Source organism: Anabrus simplex, chromosome 4 (assembly GCF_040414725.1).
Source record: "Anabrus simplex isolate iqAnaSimp1 chromosome 4, ASM4041472v1, whole genome shotgun sequence".
In the NCBI taxonomy this organism is placed as follows: Eukaryota; Metazoa; Arthropoda; class Insecta; order Orthoptera; family Tettigoniidae; genus Anabrus; species Anabrus simplex.
In genome coordinates, this window is record NC_090268.1 from 424,025,899 (window position 1) to 424,046,906 (window position 21,008).

At 38.0% G+C, this 21,008-nt stretch overlaps 1 protein-coding gene across 3 annotated transcripts in view; it reads left to right on the forward strand.

Annotated features, from left to right (window-relative positions):
* The window catches only part of LOC136872060 (cytochrome P450 4C1), a 213,139-nt gene extending 192,382 nt beyond the window's left edge, over positions 1–20,757 (forward strand). For 2 of the 3 annotated variants that reach the window (XM_067145917.2, XM_068227321.1), the window contains 3 exons: positions 11,282–11,450; positions 15,825–16,004; positions 19,080–20,757. In XM_067145917.2, coding sequence (XP_067002018.2) covers positions 11,282–11,450; positions 15,825–16,004; positions 19,080–19,255 — 525 coding nt within the window. In that variant the 3' untranslated portion in view covers positions 19,256–20,757. The remainder of the gene's footprint in view (positions 1–11,281; positions 11,451–15,824; positions 16,005–19,079) is intronic. The other variant, XR_011018054.1, reaches the window with a different exon arrangement.
* Positions 20,758–21,008: the final 251 nt, after the last annotated feature.

Consider the following 21,008-nt stretch of genomic DNA (forward strand, 5'->3'; position numbering starts at 1 on the left):
GGAATCTGCCACCTGGGCGACTGCCCTAAATGCAGATCAGTATGATTGATTGAAAGCTGGGACATAAAAACAAGCTTGGGTTCCCTTCTGTGTTCCACACATTCTATATTGTACCCGTAAAAATGTGTTCATATCTTTAAGGCGCTTGATATTAAATGAACGAGCATGATTCTTAATCTCGGTTGTGGCTTTATCATTGGAGCTGGTACAGAGAGAGGTATAGTTATCAAATTGAGAGATTATTTTGATAAATTGAGTTTATTGATCATCAAAAGCAAGTTCATATCACCTTCATACAGCAGCGTGGAAATGTCGTGGCTGGTTGGTACCTCCAAGTCCTGGGATGGTGCTGGACATCGACTGGGCAGGGACCACACCTGCTCGGATGAGGAGTTCTGGAACGTCTGGAGGTTCTGGAAGTGTCTCGACGTTCTGGAAGTCTCGAAGATTGGTACGCGTTCCTGGGTTCGATTCGAGACGTAATTCACACCTGAATTTCCTGTACGGCACTCCACACATTCAGGGCACTGTCTGAACAGATATGACCTTTTAATTATGATTACTGCAAAAACGTTCTAGAATAATCACTCGAAGAACAAGTACTGGTAGAAATGCAAGTTCATAAGGCAAGCTCACTGTAAGTCAGGATGTTCTAGAGGATTACTGTTACTGCAGTCCTAAATGCACAGTTCTGAAGGTTTAAAACATATTGGCAATGAACTGAATAAGTAGCACTCGGAAACTGTCCTGTTGCATTAATAAGCGAAGTGAATAGCCATTAAAGAAAATAATATTCGAAAGAAAAAGTCTGACTTCATAAATTATGGATCACTCAAAATACTGGAAAGTTCTAGTCTTTCGGGAAATGCGATATGCGTATTCCGAATTGTCACAGTCTTTAAGAATCAAAACATAAGTCCCTGTGCAGCACTTGGAAAGCATTGCATGTTTCACAATTAAACGTAATGTTGAATGTCCCCTAAGTTCAATGTTCCAGAAATTGATTCAAAAATATAAGTTCGAATGAGTTCGAAACGTAAGTTCAATGCGATGCACAACACACGTGAAAATTCAATCGTCGTCGAATAAGTAAGTCCTTATGTGGCACTTCAAAAAAAAAAAAACAAAGTTCCAATGTGTAGAAGTAACAAAGTTCCAATGTGCCAAAATGTTAAAGTCCCAATACGACACTCGAAGAAAATAAAGTTCCAACGTGTCAAAATGTTAAAGTCCCAACACGACACTCGAAGAAAATAAAGTTCCGATGACAATGTTCCAGTATGTCACCTTAAGAAAATAATAAAGTCTTATCGCGACACTTGGCGAAAATAACTAAGTCCCAATGAGACGCTTCAGAAAAAAACAAAGTTCTTATATGGTACTTTAAGAAAATATCAAAGTCCAATCACGACACATGAAAAAAACAAAGTTCCAATGTGTCAATATGACAAAGTTCCAATACGATGCTCTCAAAAGTAAAGTCCCATTCAGGCACTTCAAGAATATGATAGAGTCTTGATACAACACTTAGAGAAAATACCGAACTTGGATTTCGCAGACTGTCGACTAAAAGTTCGACACGCACAACACTTCTCTTGTCACCCGTGTCACAGAGACGGCGGAGTGACAGACACACTGAGTTCGTAGGTCGGGTGGTCTTCCTTTTATACACGTTCGCATGGAAGTGTCTAGAACTCGGGTACTATCTACCCTTATAACTTCTATAATACTCGGCGGATTTTCTTGAAATCTGAACAGATGATGTCTATTGTAAGGGCCTTTAAGATGGCAGTGTCAAAATAGCGATAAATTAGCTCAAAGATGTACTTTTGAGGACGAGCTGGATCATTACCATATATGGTAGCGGAGAGCTGGCTTACGGCGGCCACGTCACTCGCTGGGTACGTCACTGCGTTCGGCGGGCTGCCTACCTTCCATCTCGCGCAAAGTTCAACAAACATACTTCGGACTTCTGTCGTAGCGGTGTTCCCGGTACATGTCCCCCCCTCTTAGTGCAAAGAAAATTCGACAAGGATTTTCTTTAGGCTTCTCTCTCGAAGTATGCTTTTAGGCTAGAAGCGTTATATATTCCCTCGGCGGTTCCATGATGTGTGTTCTTGCTTATGCTCTGTATCTCCATACTATGGAATAGGGATGTTTTTTATAAGTGGAAGTATCCTTGACATCTAAATGATATTTAAAATCTCGGATCTCTCCGGGTTTATCATTGAACACGTCTGGATAAGTTTCGAAGATTTCCTTGACTGAATCCGCAACGTCTTTGTTGGCCACTGGGTCTTCAATCACACTGATTACGGAGCTGACATAGTCTGGACCGTCGTCGTACATCTCATCTATCAGGGGTACATCTTCGACGGGTCCCACTTCTTCGGGATCACCCTCTTCATCTCCGACTGGTGCAGCATCGCTATTTCCACCATCGAATTCTTCTTGCGGGGTATCTATCCCTTGTACCCGACCGTCGTCTCCTTCGATCAGCTGTAATTCTACAGGGTCAACGTTATAAAATGTAATGGCATTTGCTGTGTAATCAATCACTCCTCCATATTTGATGAGAAAATCCGATCCAAGGATAACATTGAATTTCATCTGAGAGATTACTAGAAAAATATGCTCAAATTGAACATGTCCCACGACGAATTCCATAAAAGTCTGTAGTTTACATTTAATGCACTTATCTGGAACAATTCCTTTGATCCTAAGTTGGGAAACAGGCATCATAAGTACATCACGCCTCTCCTTTATGGCTTCTAATAGTCTGGCTGAAATAAGTGAGGCTTGAGCTCCTGAATCTACCAATGACATAACTTTAATAGTGCCAACCCTAATGGTGATTACTGGCAGGCTACGTTGGATTCTTGGCCTAGACAGTGTCATGTTTTCATGGAGTAGTTCCGAGTCCTCTACGTGCCAATAATGTATCTGAGTTACGCAGAGCGGCTCTTCCCTCCTTCCATTTTCAGGCAATCTTCTTAAGAAAACATTGGAGTTTTTTTTTTGCACCCGTTGTGTTAGGGTTCGGGGCAGGCGTTTCGTTTTTCTTACCAGCGGCTTGCTGATACTCTAGCGAGGCGGCTCCTTCTTGATCCTCGCCCTTTCGCTGTTCTTTCAAGTACTCTTGAGTATCTCGCCATCGTCTATTCAATTCATCTCGATAAGAAACCCTATCCTCTACTTGTTGGGCCTCTGTTGGCTTTTTCCATGTTAATCTATTTTGGTATGGCGCTTTCCCTCGGTCCGGCCATCCTTTATACCCTCGATATCGGGTAGGTGTGTTTCGTGATGTAGGCCGTTCCTCTGGTACTTCCGGATCTGGGCGTCCTTGTGTCACAATGGCGACAGGACTGGTAGTCATTTCTTTAGCCTTACTCCCTTTCGGTAAATATTGAGCGTGGGCTGTGTCCAATCTACGAAGTATCCCATCCATTTGTTCTAAAGATTGTATGTTAGCAGCTACCAAAATCTCCTGAACTTGGGCTGGGAATTGCAACGTGATCGCCTGGATCAGCTCTTGCTCAGGCAATGGTGGATCCAAAAATTGCATCTTCTTAAGTTGCCCGATAAAATAATCTGAGTAACAGGATGTGTTTATAGAAGTATTGTACTTCTTAGCATACAACTGCAACTTAATTAAATGTTGCGTCTCTGAATTCCAAAAACGCTTCAATAGAGCTTCCTTGAATTCAGAATAAGTGTTAAAGCAATATTTAAAAGCGGAATACCATGATAGAGCGTGTTCCTCTAGTAACTTGGAAACGACACGAAGCTGTCGATCAGGACTGATTTTATTTTCTTGAAAATATTCTTCAATGTTGAGTAAAAATTCCCTAGCGGTGTATTCCTCCTTCCCAGAGAATTTGGCAGGTTTTTCATCGGTCATTCGGATGATAGTAGTAATGTTTGCGTTTTCATTAGTTTTTAATAGACTAGAAGAAAGTAAGGGAGTATCCTTCAGTTCTAAATTAGAGACTTTACTACCAAGGGTTTCTATCTGTCCTTGTAGTTCTGTTTTAACATCCTTCACCTGTTGTTTAATAGTATCTTCTACTACCTTAACTTCATCTTGGAGATCCTTTTTTAATTCGGATACGTCTCGACATATACGCGTAACCTGAGTGTGTGTAGTATCTAATTGAGATGTAAATTTTTTATCAAACTCTCCCTGTTTACTCTTTATAAGACTGACTTCATTGTTTACTCTTTGAATGTCATTTTCAAGCGTATCTCTAAGATTCTCCTGAATAGAGGCTATTTTAACCTGGGCTAAAGATAATTGTGAATGTGATTCCTGTAACTGAGTTTTTAAGCCTTCCATCTCTTTAGCAATTGCCTGAGAAGTGGGGAGAATGGCTTTGAAGTCATCTTTAAGAAGAGCTACAACTTGAGTTTTAATTTCTTCTTTCATGACCTCCATGTTACTTTTCAATTGGTCATTGATTTCGGAAAATTTTTCATCTACCCTAGCGTTGGACTCTTTAAATTTTTGTTCAATGCGAGCACCAGCCTGAGTAAGCCTTTGTTCTAGGTTGGCATTCGCTTCTACAAACTTCTTATCTACTTCAGCATTAATTTGAACTACGGATTCCCTAAATCGACGTTCAAGATTAGAATTAGACTCATTTAATTGTTCTCTCAATGACTGTTCAAGATTAGAATTAGATTCATTTAATTGTTCTCTCAATGACTGTTCAAGATTAGAACTGGACTCAGTAAGTCGGTGGTCTAAGTTTTCATTTGCTACTTTCATACTAAGCCTAAGGGCTTCAATCGCTGCCATAATCTCCTCCATTTTATTAAAATATATAACGCTAGTACCAAGTACAGAAATAATGATTGACACACTTCAAAAAAAAAAAAAAAAGAAAGATTTTCGAAACTTGCATTCAGTCAAAAGTTCAAAGTTTTAAGTCCTAGTGCCAATGTTTCAACACACATTAATTAAACCAAGTCTTTGCAAATCACCTCTACCAAATCACTTATATTATGCACTTATATTTCAGTTAAGTTAGTGTCCACTGAAATTTGAAAACACTCCTATTCTGATTGAATTTAGTCACCATAGTTTGAGCTGTATGTAAGTCTTTCATGTTAAGCTCCAATGAAATCTGGCCCCACGCTGGGCGCCACGTATACTACCTCCTCTCTGTACCCGTAAAAATGTGTTCATATCTTTAAGGCGCTTGATATTAAATGAACGAGCATGATTCTTAATCTCGGTTGTGGCTTTATCATTGGAGCTGGCACAGAGAGAGGTATAGTTATCAAATTGAGAGATTATTTTGATAAATTGAGTTTATTGATCATCAAAAGCAAGTTCATATCACCTTCATACAGCAGCGTGGAAATGTTGTGGCTGGTTGGTACCTCCAAGTCCTGGGATGGTGCTGGACATCGACTGGGCAGGGACCACATCTGCTCGGATGAGGAGTTCTGGAACGTCTGGAGGTTCTGGAAGTGTCTCGACGTTCTGGAAGTCTCGAAGATTGGTATGCGTTCCTGGGTTCGATTCGAGACGTAATTCACACCTGAATTTCCTGTACGGCACTCCACACATTCAGGGCACTGTCTGAACAGATATGACCTTTTAATTATGATTACTGCAAAAACGTTCTAGAATAATCACTCGAAGAACAAGTACTGGTAGAAATGCAAGTTCATAAGGCAAGCTCACTGTAAGTCAGGATGTTCTAGAGGATTACTGTTACTGCAGTCCTAAATGCACAGTTCTGAAGGTTTAAAACATATTGGCAATGAACTGAATAAGTAGCACTCGGAAACTGTCCTGTTGCATTAATAAGCGAAGTGAATAGCCATTAAAGAAAATAATATTCGAAAGAAAAAGTCTGACTTCATAAATTATGGATCACTCAAAATACTGGAAAGTTCTAGTCTTTCGGGAAATGCGATATGCGTATTCCAAATTGTCACAGTCTTTAAGAATCAAAACATAAGTCCCTGTGCAGCACTTGGAAAGCATTGCATGTTTCACAATTAAACGTAATGTTGAATGTCCCCTAAGTTCAATGTTCCAGAAATTGATTCAAAAATATAAGTTCGAATGAGTTCGAAACGTAAGTTCAATGCGATGCACAACACACATGAAAATTCAATCGTCGTCGAATAAGTAAGTCCTTATGTGGCACTTCAAAAAAAAAAAAACAAAGTTCCAATGTGTAGAAGTAACAAAGTTCCAATGTGCCAAAATGTTAAAGTCCCAACACGACACTCGAAGAAAATAAAGTTCCAACGTGTCAAAATGTTAAAGTCCCAACACGACACTCGAAGAAAATAAAGTTCCGATGACAATGTTCCAGTATGTCACCTTAAGAAAATAATAAAGTCTTATCGCGACACTTGGCGAAAATAACTAAGTCCCAATGAGACGCTTCAGAAAAAAACAAAGTTCTTATATGGCACTTTAAGAAAATATCAAAGTCCAATCACGACACATGAAAAAAACAAAGTTCCAATGTGTCAATATGACAAAGTTCCAATACGATGCTCTCAAAAGTAAAGTCCCATTCAGGCACTTCAAGAATATGATAGAGTCTTGATACAACACTTAGAGAAAATACCGAACTTGGATTTCGCAGACTGTCGACTAAAAGTTCGACACGCACAACACTTCTCTTGTCACCCGTGTCACAGAGACGGCGGAGTGACAGATACACTGAGTTCGTAGGTCGGGTGGTCTTCCTTTTATACACGTTCGCATGGAAGTGTCTAGAACTCGGGTACTATCTACCCTTATAACTTCTATAATACTCAGCGGATTTTCTTGAAATCTGAACAGATGATGTCTATTGTAAGGGCCTTTAAGATGGCAGTGTCAAAATAGCGATAAATTAGCTCAAAGATGTACTTTTGAGGACGAGCTGGATCATTACCATATATGGTAGCGGAGAGCTGGCTTACGGCGGCCACGTCACTCGCTGGGTACGTCACTGCGTTCGGCGGGCTGCCTACCTTCCATCTCGCGCGAAGTTCAACAAACATACTTCGGACTTCTGTCGTAGCGGTGTTCCCGGTACAATATATGACTTAACTTGTTTGGTGTTTGTAATAGTCTTTATATCCACTAATAATTTGAAATAGGAAGGAGGAGATTTTAGTAGCGAGGATTGTTTTAAGGGATAAATATAGATAAACCCAGCTCATTGAATCTCTAGTATTTTCAGCCTTCTTGTATGGCACAGGGACCTGAACCATCCTACAATGCGATCATGCAGGAATAGAAAGTTAAGAAATGAGGTGCTTTAGGAAAATCCTGAAGATTCCTTGGACAGCTCATCACACAAACATGTCGATTCTGAACCAACTTGAGATAAAAGTTTGTCTGTTGCGTAAAGTCTCTCAGCAGATCATACACTAATTTTGTCATATAATGCACTGAGAATGTAGTCTTCGAAAGTTGAATGTTGAGGGCAAAGTCCAAGGAACCAGACCATGAGGATGAGTACCAAATGATGGATTGACTTGGTGAATGACCCCTTACAGAGTTCTCTCTGAGTAATGACACTGAAGGCTTTGTATAGAGAAGAAGGACAGAGTATGGTTCATCAGCTAAGTGGCTGAATTTCATAGTCATGATGCCTCAGCCATGAGGCAAAATGAATAAGCCAAAAGAGATAAACCCCTCAAAAGGAAGAATGATTTAGAAGGGTGTAGTTTTTTTTTACTAATCTGCATCAATTGCCCATTACATGCTTAATGAACTTAGATTGTAGGCTATTAGAACTATGTGGTCACTGCTCCCAAGGGCATTTTAGAGCTACTACCATCAGTTGATCAGGCTGCTGCTAATTGAGTGTACCATTGTAATTTGTTTAATTCTAAGGGTTTAAACAGACTCTTGTCCAATCTAAGTTGTTGCTGGACATTCTTTCCTTATTTTGTCTTCTCTTTGGGAAACTGCAAACAACAGCTTGTGGTGTTCTTCTGGATTTTCACTGGGTCAGTAAATATGTAATCAATCACAGTTCCATATTTATCACCCCAACTGTATCCTGTGATCTTGTGCAAGTCCATTTTCTTCAACCAAGTGTTACTCACAACCATAATGTTTCTCATACATAGGTCTAGAAAATGTTTGCCCTCTGCAGTCCTCTTCCCCTTTCCATGAAGATCCAGTGACGATTCATAGCTGAGTCTCTCTGATCTAAAGCATTAACATATTCAATTACTCTGAAAGGTTTTTCTTTTTACAAGTTTGCTTTATGTTGCACTGATACAGACACAGATAGGTCTTATGGTGATGATAGGATAGGAAAGGGCTAGGACTGGAAAAGGAGTGGTCATGACTTTAATCAAGGTACAGCCCTGGCATTTGCCTGGTGTGAAAATGGGAAACCATCTCCAGCGCTGCTCACAGTGAGGTTTGAATCCAATCCTATCTCCCGAATGCAAGCTGATAGCTGCATGACCCAAACCACATGGCCACTTGCTTGGTACTATAAAATTTATCTGTCTACAAATGTCTATATCTTCATGAAGTACTGGCATATACCACCCCCTATTTTCCTCTAAGTTATTTCCAGACTAGAACAGTTTATAATCTAGTCAGAGATGTCTTATTACTGTTGTCTCCCATGTTATGTCACTCATCCCTATGATGAGAATGTACAGTACCTCCCTTCCATCAGATCAATTACCTCTTTAGTTTTGCTCAGTAGCGGCAATTATGGGGCCAATATGACTATAATACATAAACATATGCATTAACTAGTGCTTGTGCTGAAATCATCATCATCATCATCATCATCATCATCATCATGAATTCATTCCAGTCAGCAGGCTAGGATGTTTAAGAACAATGTGCCTCCATTTATTACGGTCCTAGTACGGTTCTTTACACTCTAGGGCATCTCATGTGTCTCCTCTCTTCTCTTATCTGACCTAACCACCTTTTTCTAGGGCGTCCAAATGGTCTTTGTCCCAGAACAAACCACGATACTTTTGCATGAGAGGTAACACATAAGGACACAGGATCACTTTGTGGAGAAAACATTATATTTTAATTCCATTTTAGCCGGTTGAAACAAGGAATTATAGGAATTATTAAAAAACGATTTGTACAATCCCTGTTGTCTTATCAGCACATTCTTTCCTTTATTTTCTTTAATTATTAAAAAAATATTACTGATAATATGCAAAAAATGTCGTTTGTTGCGGCTAACCAATTTGTGTAGCACCATAGTAAATAGCGGAGACTTTGGGTGTGCTGTGAGGAAGGGTAACAGGGGTATATTATTTGCCAAGATCATGGTCACTCATCAGTCTGGCAGTCTCTTTAGTGTCCGTTAGTTTGTAGTCAAATACTAAATGATTTTTACTGTAATTGTATAATCTCATTACAGTTCTATTTGATTGTAATGCATATATAATATTTTTTCAATGGTGAAAGTTTTATTGTGTGGTATTGAATCAAAGTCAGAAAAACTATTATTACCACACTTAAGTTGGTGAACTGACAACCTTTACCTCACTAATGAAATTCATACCATTTTGTACCTTTTTATTCCCATGTATATAACCCCCCCTCCACCATATACCACAAATCCTGAGATGATTTATTTCCTGTACATCTTTTTGTCGCCCCTACTTCTAATTCCCAATTGCTGCTACTGGTTTTGTTTGTCAGTATTCAAGGTTAACACCATGGCCAGACAGCCCTTCTAATATATATTTCATCTGGGTTCCATTTTGTCTTGACGACACACCCATGTGGATTAGCATGTTTTAAATAATTTTTTTAATTACTGATGACGGACCTTAGTGTCTGAAAACTGGTTATGAACTAAACAATTGTGTACTGATATAACTGTTTAATAATAATAATAATAATAATAATAATAATAATAATAATAATAATAATAATAATAATAATAATAATAATAATAATAATAATAACATACATCATCATAATAGACCGTTATGCCTTTCAGTGTACAGTCTGCAAGCTGCTGTGAATTTACTAAACGTTGCCACAATCCTCTATTTGCAGCTAGTGCTGTGGCCCCATTTAGTTCTATACCTCTTATCTTTAAATCGTTAGAAACTGAGTCTAACCATGATTGTCTTGGTCTCCCTCTACTTCTCTTACCCTCCATAACAGAGTCCATTATTCTCCTAGGTAAACTATCCTCCTCCATTTGCCTCACATACCCCACCATTGAAGTCGGTTTATGCGTACAGTTTCATCCATCAAGTTCATTCCCAACTTAGCCTTTATCTCCTCATTCCGAGTACCCTCCTGCCATTGTTCCCACCTGTTTGTACCAGCAATCATTCTTGTTACTTTCATGTCTGTTACTTTTAACTTATGACTAAGATATCCTGAATTCACCCAGTTTTCACTCCCGTAAAGCAAAGTTGGTCTGAAAACAGTCCGATGTAAAGATAGTTTTTTCCGGAAGCTGACTCCCTTCTTACAGAATACTGTTGATTGTAACTGTGAGTTCACTGCATTAGCTTTACTGCACCTTGATTCAATCTCACTTACTATATTGCCATCCTAGGAGAGCATACATCCTGCAAATGAAAACCTACAACCTGTTTCTTGACATTCGACCGGGTCAGGGATGGAAAGAACGAAGTCCCCATCTTGTGGCGAGGATAGGAATTGTGCCGGCTGCTGAAGCCTGTTGCACTCCTCTGGGGCAATGATTAATGACTGACAGATGAAATGTTAATGGAGAGTGTTGCTGGAATGAAAAATGACAGGGAAAACCAGAGTACCCAGAGAAAAACCTGTCCCGCCTCCGCTTTGTCCAGCACAAATCTCAGTGACTGGGATTTGAACCAGAAACCCAGTGATGAGAGGCTGATACGCTGCTGCCTGAGCCATGGAGGCTCTAGAACACACATCCTAAATACTTGAAATTATCTGCCTGTTCTAGCTTTGTATCACCAATCTGACATTCAGTTCTCTTGGATTTCTTACCTACTGACATCAATTTAGTCTTTGAAAGGCTAATTTTCATACCATACTCATTGCACCTATTTTCAAGTTCCAAGATATTAGACTGGAGGCTTTGGGCACAAACTGCCATTACAACCAATTCGTCAGCATAGGCCAGACTACTTAGTACATTTCCACCTACTTGAATCCCTCCCTGCCACTTTATACTTTTCAGCAGATGATCCATGTAAACTAGGATCAACTAAGGTGGAAGATTACAGCATTATCTGACCCCTGTAATAATAATACTGTACATGTAATTAAACAAATATAAGAATAAATTACATTTTCTACTTTCAGGATAAAGTGTTTGAGGAGCTGGATGGATTATTCCAAGATACTCAACAGGCACCCACAATGCATGACTTGCAAAACATGAAGTACCTTGAGATGGTTATCAAAGAATCACTCAGAATATTTCCAAGTGTGCCGTTCATAGGAAGGGTGGCCAAAGAGGACATTCAACTAGGTAAGTTCAAAACGTGGTTTACTTGTTGTATTGGTTGTTATAGTGATAAATGCAATGCAATCTTGTGTCCTCATCCCGAGGTGGTGCAGCTCTTTTCAGACACACCCTCAATGGAGGTGAGCTGCATGTACCATTTCAACCACGTACCAGCCCTCATGCCATTCTTAAATTTCTAGCAGTACCGGGAATCAAACCCGGGCCCCCAAGGACGGCAGCTAATATCACTAACTGTTACGCTATGGGGGCGGATGTTATAGTGATCAAAATATGTCAGTCAATAAGACTTTTGATCTCAGATTTATGTATTTTGTAGGATTGAGCTGAAAATGTTTGACTGGGACTGGATAGGGCTAAATTTATGTTTACACACCCTACTTATCACTGTTGTATCTACAAGCCCTAGTGCAATAATAGAGGATGATTGCCTAGATGATTGCCTATTAACACCTAGATACTTACAATGATCCCCAAAAGGAACTTTCACCCCATCAACGCAGTAATTAAAACTGAGAGGACTTTTCCTATTTGTGAAACTCACAACCTGACTTTTAACCCCGTTTATCAACATACCATTGCCTGCTGTCCATCTCACAACATTATCGAGGTCACGTTGCAGTTGCTCACAATCTTGTAACTTATTTATCACTCTATAGAGAATAACATCATCCGCAAAAAGCCTTACCTCCGATTCCACTCCTTTACTCATATCATTTATATATATAAGAAAACATAAAGGTCCGATAATACTGCCTTGAGGAATTCCCCTCTTAATTATTACAGGGTCAGATAAAGCTTCACCTACTCTAATTCTCTGAGATCTATTTTCTAGAAATATAGCAACCCATTCAGTCACTCTTTTGTCTAGTCCAGTTGCACTCATTTTTGCCAGTAGTCTCCCATAATCCACCCTATCCAATGCTTTAGACAGGTCAAACGCGATACAGTCCATTTGACCTCCAGAATCCAAGATATCTGCTATATCTTGCTGGAATCTTACAAGTTGAGCTTCAGTGGAATAACCTTTCCTAAAACCAAACTAGCTTCTATCGAACCAGTTATTAATTTCACTCACATGTCTAATATAATCAGAAAGAATGCCTTCCCAAAGCTTACATACAATGCATGTCAAACTTACTGGCCTGTAATTTTCAGCTTTATGTCTATCACCCTTTCCTTTATACACAGGGGCTACTATAGCAACTCTCCATTCATCTGGTATAGCTCCTCCGACCAAACAATAATCAAATAAGTACTTCAGATATGGTACTATATCCCAACCCATTGTCTTTAGTATATCCCCAGAAATCTGATCAATTCCAGCTGCTTTTCTAGTTTTCAACTTTTGTATCTTATTGTAAATGTCATTGTTATCATATGTAAATTTTATTACTTCTTTGGCCTTAGTCTCCTCCTCTATCTCGACATCATCCTTGTAACCAACAATCTTTACATACTGCTGACTGAATACTTCTGCCTTTTGAAGATCCTCACATACACACTTCCCTTGTTCATTAATTATTCCTGGAATGTTAATATAAGGAAAGATCTTCATTGGGGTAATCACATAAATGGGATTGTAAATAAAGGGTACAGATCTCTGCACATGGTTATGAGGGTGTTTAGGGGTTGTAGTAAGGATGTAAAGGAGAGTGCATATAAGTCTCTGGTAAGACCCCAACTAGAGTATGGTTCCAGTGTATCGGACCCTCACCAGGATTACCTGATTCAAGAACTGGAAAAAATCCAAAGAAAAGCAGCTCGATTTATTCTGGGTGATTTCCGACAAAAGAGTAGCTTTACAAAAATGTTGCAATGTTTGGGTTGGGAAGAATTGAGAGAAAGAAGAAGAGCTGCTCGACTAAGTGGTATGTATGTCTCAAATATTATTACAATATTACAAGTCCACCTGTTCAATACAATACATACGTCAACTTCAATACGGAACCAAAATGAGAATAGTTACTTGTAAGTGGTATGTTCCGAGCTGTCAGCGGAGTGATGGCGTGGAATGACATTAGTAGATGAATAAGTTTGAATGGTGTTTATAAAAGTAGGAAAGATCACAATATGAAGATGAAGTTGGAATTTAAGAGGACAAACTGGGGCAAATATTCATTTATAGGAAGGGGGGTTAGGGATTGGAATAACTTACCAAGGGAGATGTTCAATAAATTTCCAATTTCTTGGAAATCATTTAGGAAAAGGCTAGGAAAGCAACAGATAGGGAATCTGCCACCAGGGTGACTGCCCTAAATGCAGATCAGTATGTATTGATTGATTGATTGATTGATTGATTGATTGATTGATTGATTGATTGATTGATTGATTGATTGATTGATTGATTGATTGATTGATTGATTGATTGATTGATTGATTGATTGATTGATTGATTGATTGATTGATTGATTGATTGATAGATGTACTTCCTCTTAAAACAATAATCACCACCACCACCACCACCACCTAGTGCAATAAGTGGATTATTTGAAGTTTTAATATCTTCTATCAAGTAGTTTTTAAGCACAAAACTTTTTTGAAATTTCCACCAAAAATATTTTTAAAAAATTAAAATTTAAAAGACAGAGCTTTAGTTCTACTATGGGTTACTTTTCTTTACCCACTGCAGAAAGGTACAAAATTTTAACTGAGTATCTTGAAAACTCCATAAGTTATCAGGGAAGCAGGTTTGAAAAATGCGTTTTATAGAAAATGAGAGACAAACTCACTCAAATGATGAAAAGCTTCTAGAATTTAAAAGACTGAGATGAGTAACGACCCTGCATTCTTTAGGACATAACGGGGAAACTATTATAGATACTGACAAAACTGATTCAAAAAGGATATTTCATAGTACATGAAAAAATAAATGAAAAATGACATTTTTGGATTCACAAATATGTTGGTCCTGCCTTAAATTTTTAATATACCAATTTCTTTTGCATATATGGGTGGGCTGTCATGATCATGTAGGTGAGTTAGATAAATTGAGAAAAGCACACACATGTTGATTGTGAGAAAAAGCCTGTTAATTGACAGCCTTTCAGTGAAGCTTACACCTTATCCATTGCTGTCCCATCTACTACAATTGGCAGTGTCTAACAGAAATCCCCTGCATTACTCCCACCATAACTATGATTGTCTTCTTTATGTCATTCAGCAACTGATCTAATGCTTCTACCACCTTTTTGTTTGCCATGGTGTTCTCATTCCAATCAAATACAATTCCCCGCCAATAGTCAGACTGGCTATACCATCCGGCAAGGTAACTGTCTTAGATTGAGCGTCATGCAGATGTCTGCTCATGACCTGCTTTGGTATAGATAATACATTCAAGAACAGAACAATAAAAGCTAATCAGATTCCAGTAGGAGCCAAACCCACAATCTTTTGATTTTGCTGTGGATGTTCTCCTGATTGGCCTCAGTCATCCTTACTCTGTTGGCAGGGGTCTGAGCTACCTGTCTGTCACTTTGGCCACCACAACCATAGAGTGCATGCTAGTCACCTGCTGTGGGCCATTCAAATTGAATATTTAGCACCCATGGCCGTACTGTTCTCGAATTAATCTTTCAGCTAATGTTGTGTTGAGTACTAATAGTATAGCACATGCCAAAAGTTGTTGGTCTGGGTCCCTGCTGATTTACTGTCCATAGGCAAAATAGGGGAGGGATGATTCGTGTTTTCTTGTCAATCAATATTATTTTAAATATGTGTTTGTGGGTTACTAAATGCATATTTCTGGATTCCATTGCTTACATATTATAACCCCAACAAAGTCATGAACCACTTAATATCATGGATTCTGACAACTATGTGAAGAAAGTCCACAGAAAGTTTAGAGTGAAATAATTTATTTTACAAATAATCCCATAAAAAACAAACACTCTTGATATTATGATAAAATATTTAAGCGGATGCAGGTGACTTGAACAGCAAGGAAGTATTTTGAAAAGTTTGTTTTGGGACGAAGACCATTTGGATGCCCTAGAAAAAGGTGGTTAGGTCAGATAAGAGAAGACCTAGAGAAGAGAGGAGAAACATGAGATGCCCTAGAGAGAAAAGAACCATACCAGGACCGTAATAAATAGAGGCACATCATTCTTAAACATCCTAGCTGGCTCACTGGAAGGAATTCATGATGATGATGATGACAATGCTTTCAGCACAAGCACTACTTAATGCATATGTTTATTTAACAGTTCCATCAATGTTTGGTAGTGCAGACTTAGATTTTCAATAGTCGTACTGCATTCAAAAATTATTTCGGTGGTCAGTCTTATTGAATTCATATCACTGAACTGACAATCCCAATGTTCTGTCGCATGAAATAGCAATTACCATGACAACCCAATCATGTTTCATTTCACTTTTCAGGACAATACATAATACCAGCTGGATGTATGATATCAGTGCACATCTATCATGTGCACAGAAACCCTAAGTATTATCCTGATCCGGAGACATTTAATCCAGACAACTTCTTGCCAGAGCGAGTACAAGGTCGACACCCATATGCTTACATACCATTCAGCGCAGGACCTAGGAACTGTATAGGTAAGCACTTTTCCAATTTAATAATATTATACAGTCTAGTGATAAAATTAGACTGCCTTAGAGTGGGCAGATTCAGGCTGTCATCTGCTCATTTTGTGTTGTTCATGGTGTGGGTTCCTGTAGTCACATTCTAGAGCAACAACTGAGTGGCCTAGTAAGTGGTCCTGGTGGGGATACTAGCTGCTAAGGAACAGGAAGTGGCATCTTGCTGGGATATATTCTGAGTCATGGACGTCTTGGCACTCAGATGGCAACAACTATTGTATTCACTGGTGGTTCTTAAACCATTATAGGGAAGAATTTTCACTGGAGCTGTGTGAAAGTTGAGCTAGCACTCTACTTCACATAAATTTAATGAGCATGCTCAGAACCCTCAAACAAAATCTTAGGCCTATGGGAGTGATAGAGTCCCACTTTAATTCGACAGACTCAGGGCTCCTTGGAAACAAATTGACAAAGAAATGGAATTTGAAGGGGTGCATTCAATATTAATGAGGTTCATGGAACAAAAAAGTAGAACTGGTTGAGTCAGCAAAGAGGATGCGTGTGGATATATTAAGGAGTTACAGATGTTGGGTTGCAGGAGCTAACAAGGAAGAAACAGGAGATTATAAGGCATTCTTAACAGGTGTTAAAAGGGGAATGGTGGAGTATGGGGGTAGGGCTGTTCATCAGGAAAACTATAGCATGTAACATAGCTTTTGTTCAGCAAATAAATGAATTAATTATGTGGATAAATTTAGTGATGTTGGGTATTAGGAAGAAAACTGTCTCAGTGTACTGCCTATGTGAGGGAGCAGATGAGAAAGTAAAACAATTTTATGAAACATCTAGTGATGTCATAGTCAGGGTCAACAGTAAGGAGAGGAAAGTGTTACTAGGCAATCTCAGTGAGAAAACTGGAAAGAGAATTGAAGTATATGAGAAGATAATGGGTTAATGTGGAGGAAATATGGAAGCTAATAGGAATAGGAAGCATTTTGATGGACTTCTGTGCTAGAATGAGAATATCAGTTGTTAATTCATTCTTTAAGCATATGCCTCTGCACATGAGAGGGTAGGCCATACAAGATTCACAATATATTGAAAAATTTTAACTGACCTTGGATTCAGAAAATGCAGTGGCGAATTTTCCATACATACAATTGATGTGTTACATCCCTTGTATTTTCAATGAAAAAATATTAATTTCTCATATGTTAATGGAAGTTATTTACATAAAATTCAAACGCATAGTTATCGATACTCAGAGATGTTTGAAACGAGCGTCGCTGGCTAGTGACTGCTACTAATTGCCAAACTACTCCAGAGATGGCACCACCAACATTTGACCCTTGTTGTTTGTTGATCTCTTTCATGGGGCTGGAATACGGAACGAACAGCCACATCCGTAAAGAGGGTGGTCCAAGGTGGAACACTGTACTGTAAGTTATCGCGTGTGGCCAGGATTTATTTGCTATTTCATGAAATACTGGAGTTCTTGCTTGTGAGTGGTTCTTTTCTTGTGCTATGAATGATGATACATAACAAACGTATGTTGTAATATAAATGATTCAGTTTCATGTAATTGTAGCATAAATATCAAACAAAGAAAATGCGGGAATGAGGTGATTTTGAAATCACATCACACCGATCAGAGAGTAGTTCATTAGGCATGGAAGTAGAAGTGCCAGGGTCTCGCGTTTCTACCGTGTAATCTGAATTGAAATCTAACCATTATGTAATTGAACGATTATTAAGAGATCCATTTAATATATTTTCTTTTATGGAGAAAAGCAGAGTTATAAATGAAGGACAACTGCCTCCAACTCTGAATGTAACTACATAACTTAAGTCGTAAGTTGTGTGTTCATCATTTCAACAGAAATATTTATGAAACAGACCATTGGATTACTGGATGTGAGATCTTAAATACATTTTTCTGTTGGCCTTGTTTGTTGTTTTCTCTTGAAAAAATGTGTTTAGAATGATGGTCTGTTTGCGTTGATGTTTGAAATTTTTTTTTTCAGTTACATCCCTTAAACCAGAAGTCAGGAGTCGCCACTGAGAAAATCTATTATGAATGTACAGGTATTAGAAGATCTTTCGGGCCGATGACCTTCGATGTTAGGCCCCTTTAAACAACAAGCATCAGAAGATCTTTCAGTAAGGCTAGCTTCACATAAACATACCTGATCTGCAGTGAACATAGTAATACTAGACCTAGCATAGAGAAAATGAAATCTGTCTGTACATGGATAAGGATAGAAAATCTCCAAGATAAGGAAATTAGATCGAAGTACATGAATATGATTATTGAAAAGTTCCAAAGAATAGAAAGTAAGCAGGTTCAGGATATAAAAAGGAGTTAGGGATTGGAATAATTTACTAAGGGAGATGTTTGATAAATTTACAAATTCTTTGAAGTTGTTTAAGAAAAGACTAGGCAAACAACTGATAGGGAATCTTCCACATGAGCAATAGCCCTAAATGCAGATCAGTGATGATTTATTGATTGGTTTCTCAGTTCCTTTGCAAACTCAAATAATAATTTTAAAAAAAAATTCATATAGATACCTACCATGTGCAAGCATTTTAATTTGATGCCATCTAGACTGCCTGCATGTCAATTTGGATATTCTGTTTCATTGTACCTGATGGCTGAGCACACCGGATCTCTGTTGGCCAATCTATGGCTGAGTTATAATTAACTTTGTCTGGTGAACACCAAATGAGTAGCCTATTCTTTCCTGTCCTTCAAAAACCCAACTACCTCTGCTGTGTTAGAACCCTCATTCCTGGGATCCAGAGGCTGACAATCTACTGTTGATCCAGAAAGGGAACTACTCAAATCATATAGCAATACTGTATTATCCACAAAACATGAGTTCTGATTTCCTCTTCTTGAAGTCTGATTGCTTTTCCAAATTTCTCTTGGATTTCCTTTAATGCTTGTTCTACATATTATATTAAAATAGAGGGAGATAAACTGTTCTAATTATGACATTCATTCCTTTTCCAAATTTCTATTCCTTGATGCATATTATAAATGAAGGGTGATAAATTATAATGATGCCAATTTTTCTGTTTCTCTAGGTCAGAAGTTTGCACTTCTAGAGGAGAAGGTGGTGATATCTACAATAATCCGTAACTACAGAGTGCGCTCCTTGGACAAGAGAGAAGACCTCACACTCATGAGTGAATTGATTCTCCGACCACAAGATGGTATAAGAGTAACTCTAAAACCAAGGAACCCATCTCAGGTGATGTGAGGAGACAGACTGGTATCGTCAAGGAGGTTTTAACAATTTTGACTGCTCACTGCTGAAAAGTACTGCCTTTCTCTACTGAGTCATGGACAGATTAAATGATCATTGTTGTTGCCATTCTTGAATTCTGTTGACTTCCTATGATTTATTCCATGGTGAGACAATGATAACAATTTTATATTTTTATAGAAGGAAATTGGCCTGACAAATGGGCAGCATTAATGAGAAAAGAACCAAACATCACAGAGTAAATTTTTAGTCAAAGTTAAACCAATGGATAACTTTTTTTTTTGGATATAAAAGTGCTCATTTTCTGTAAAGTTGACTGTAATAACTACCTCATTCCTTTGTCCATGAAATGGAAATGCTTCATTTCAGATCAAGAATATTATTTAATAATGGACAGATATAGGATTGGTTCCTTTCTGCTGAAAATAGGGAATGGCAGAACATATGGCCATTCTCAGCACTGATTGTGAATTATTACATACTATAATGTTTCTGTATTGTCACTGTAAAGCTTATAAAAGAGTTCACAGAAGTCCCAACTTACAATACAAATATCAATTTAATTAAAATCAATTAGTATATATTTCATCCTTGTATCGTGGACATCATCAGCTATATAGCTTAAATACCATTTAAAACCAAAAGATGAAGGTATCATATAACAAGAAATGGGTAAAGTTATATAAAGGATAAAATATCAGAATATAGCTATAGCTGATGATGTTCACGATACAAGTTCGAAACATATACTACTTGATTTTAATTAAATTGATATTTGTATTGTAAGGAGGAACTTCTGTGAATTCTTTTATAAGGTGATTGTGAATTAATTAAATCATTATCAGGCGGTATTGAAGAAAATTTAATTCCCAAACAGTATTACATTAAAAACCACTGAATGTCAGAGTATATTTTTAAAATAATTTTTATTACTATTTGTAAAATGTACATATAATTACACATGATTAGATTAACATGGAATTCACCCTTATATCCATGTTGACATTCAAAACTCCTGTTTATTGCATAAGATACAAGTGAATATCATAGAAAGGAGAGATTTGGTGTGTACTTATTTTCTGTAAGATGAAACCAAGTTTACTTCTGGTATGGTTGTGGTAACTGATTTGCATTTCTTTTATTTCAAGTTCATTCGTCTTGGCCTCCACATCCCTAAAGCTTGCACTAGTACGCAGAGGTCATCTGCAAATTCTGTCTGTTCTAGGAAATCCACTGTATGCCAGAGTTCCTATTTGTATGACACAATATGCAAAAGTGAAAAGGGAAAAATACCATGATGCAACGCAGTTCGGTCACCAGAGAACCTACCAGCCAATAAGTGGTAAAGGCAGTGCAGAGTGCCCCTGTATTTCTCTTTCATGTTAGTCACCTTATCAGTAGTTCAAGTAAATCAGTACAAACAACTTGGGCTGAAAGATCAATACAAGAAATAAATTGAATCTACAGTCACTCAAAAAAAAAAAAAAAAAAAGAAATCCCTTCAGGCAAGCAACTCAATGTTCAAAACACCCTAGGGACATGAGCCAAGAATTTTATATAAATATAATAAAATATGAGAATATATTCTTTATTTATTCCTAAAAATTACAATCCTTTCCTTAATCATCATTATCTGGTCAATAAGATTAGCAATTTGCCTTTTTCTACTTTAAGCGCTAATGTGAGTCTGCAGAATCTCACTTAAGCCCTTATAACTACATTCAGTCTGGACATTTTCAAAAAATCA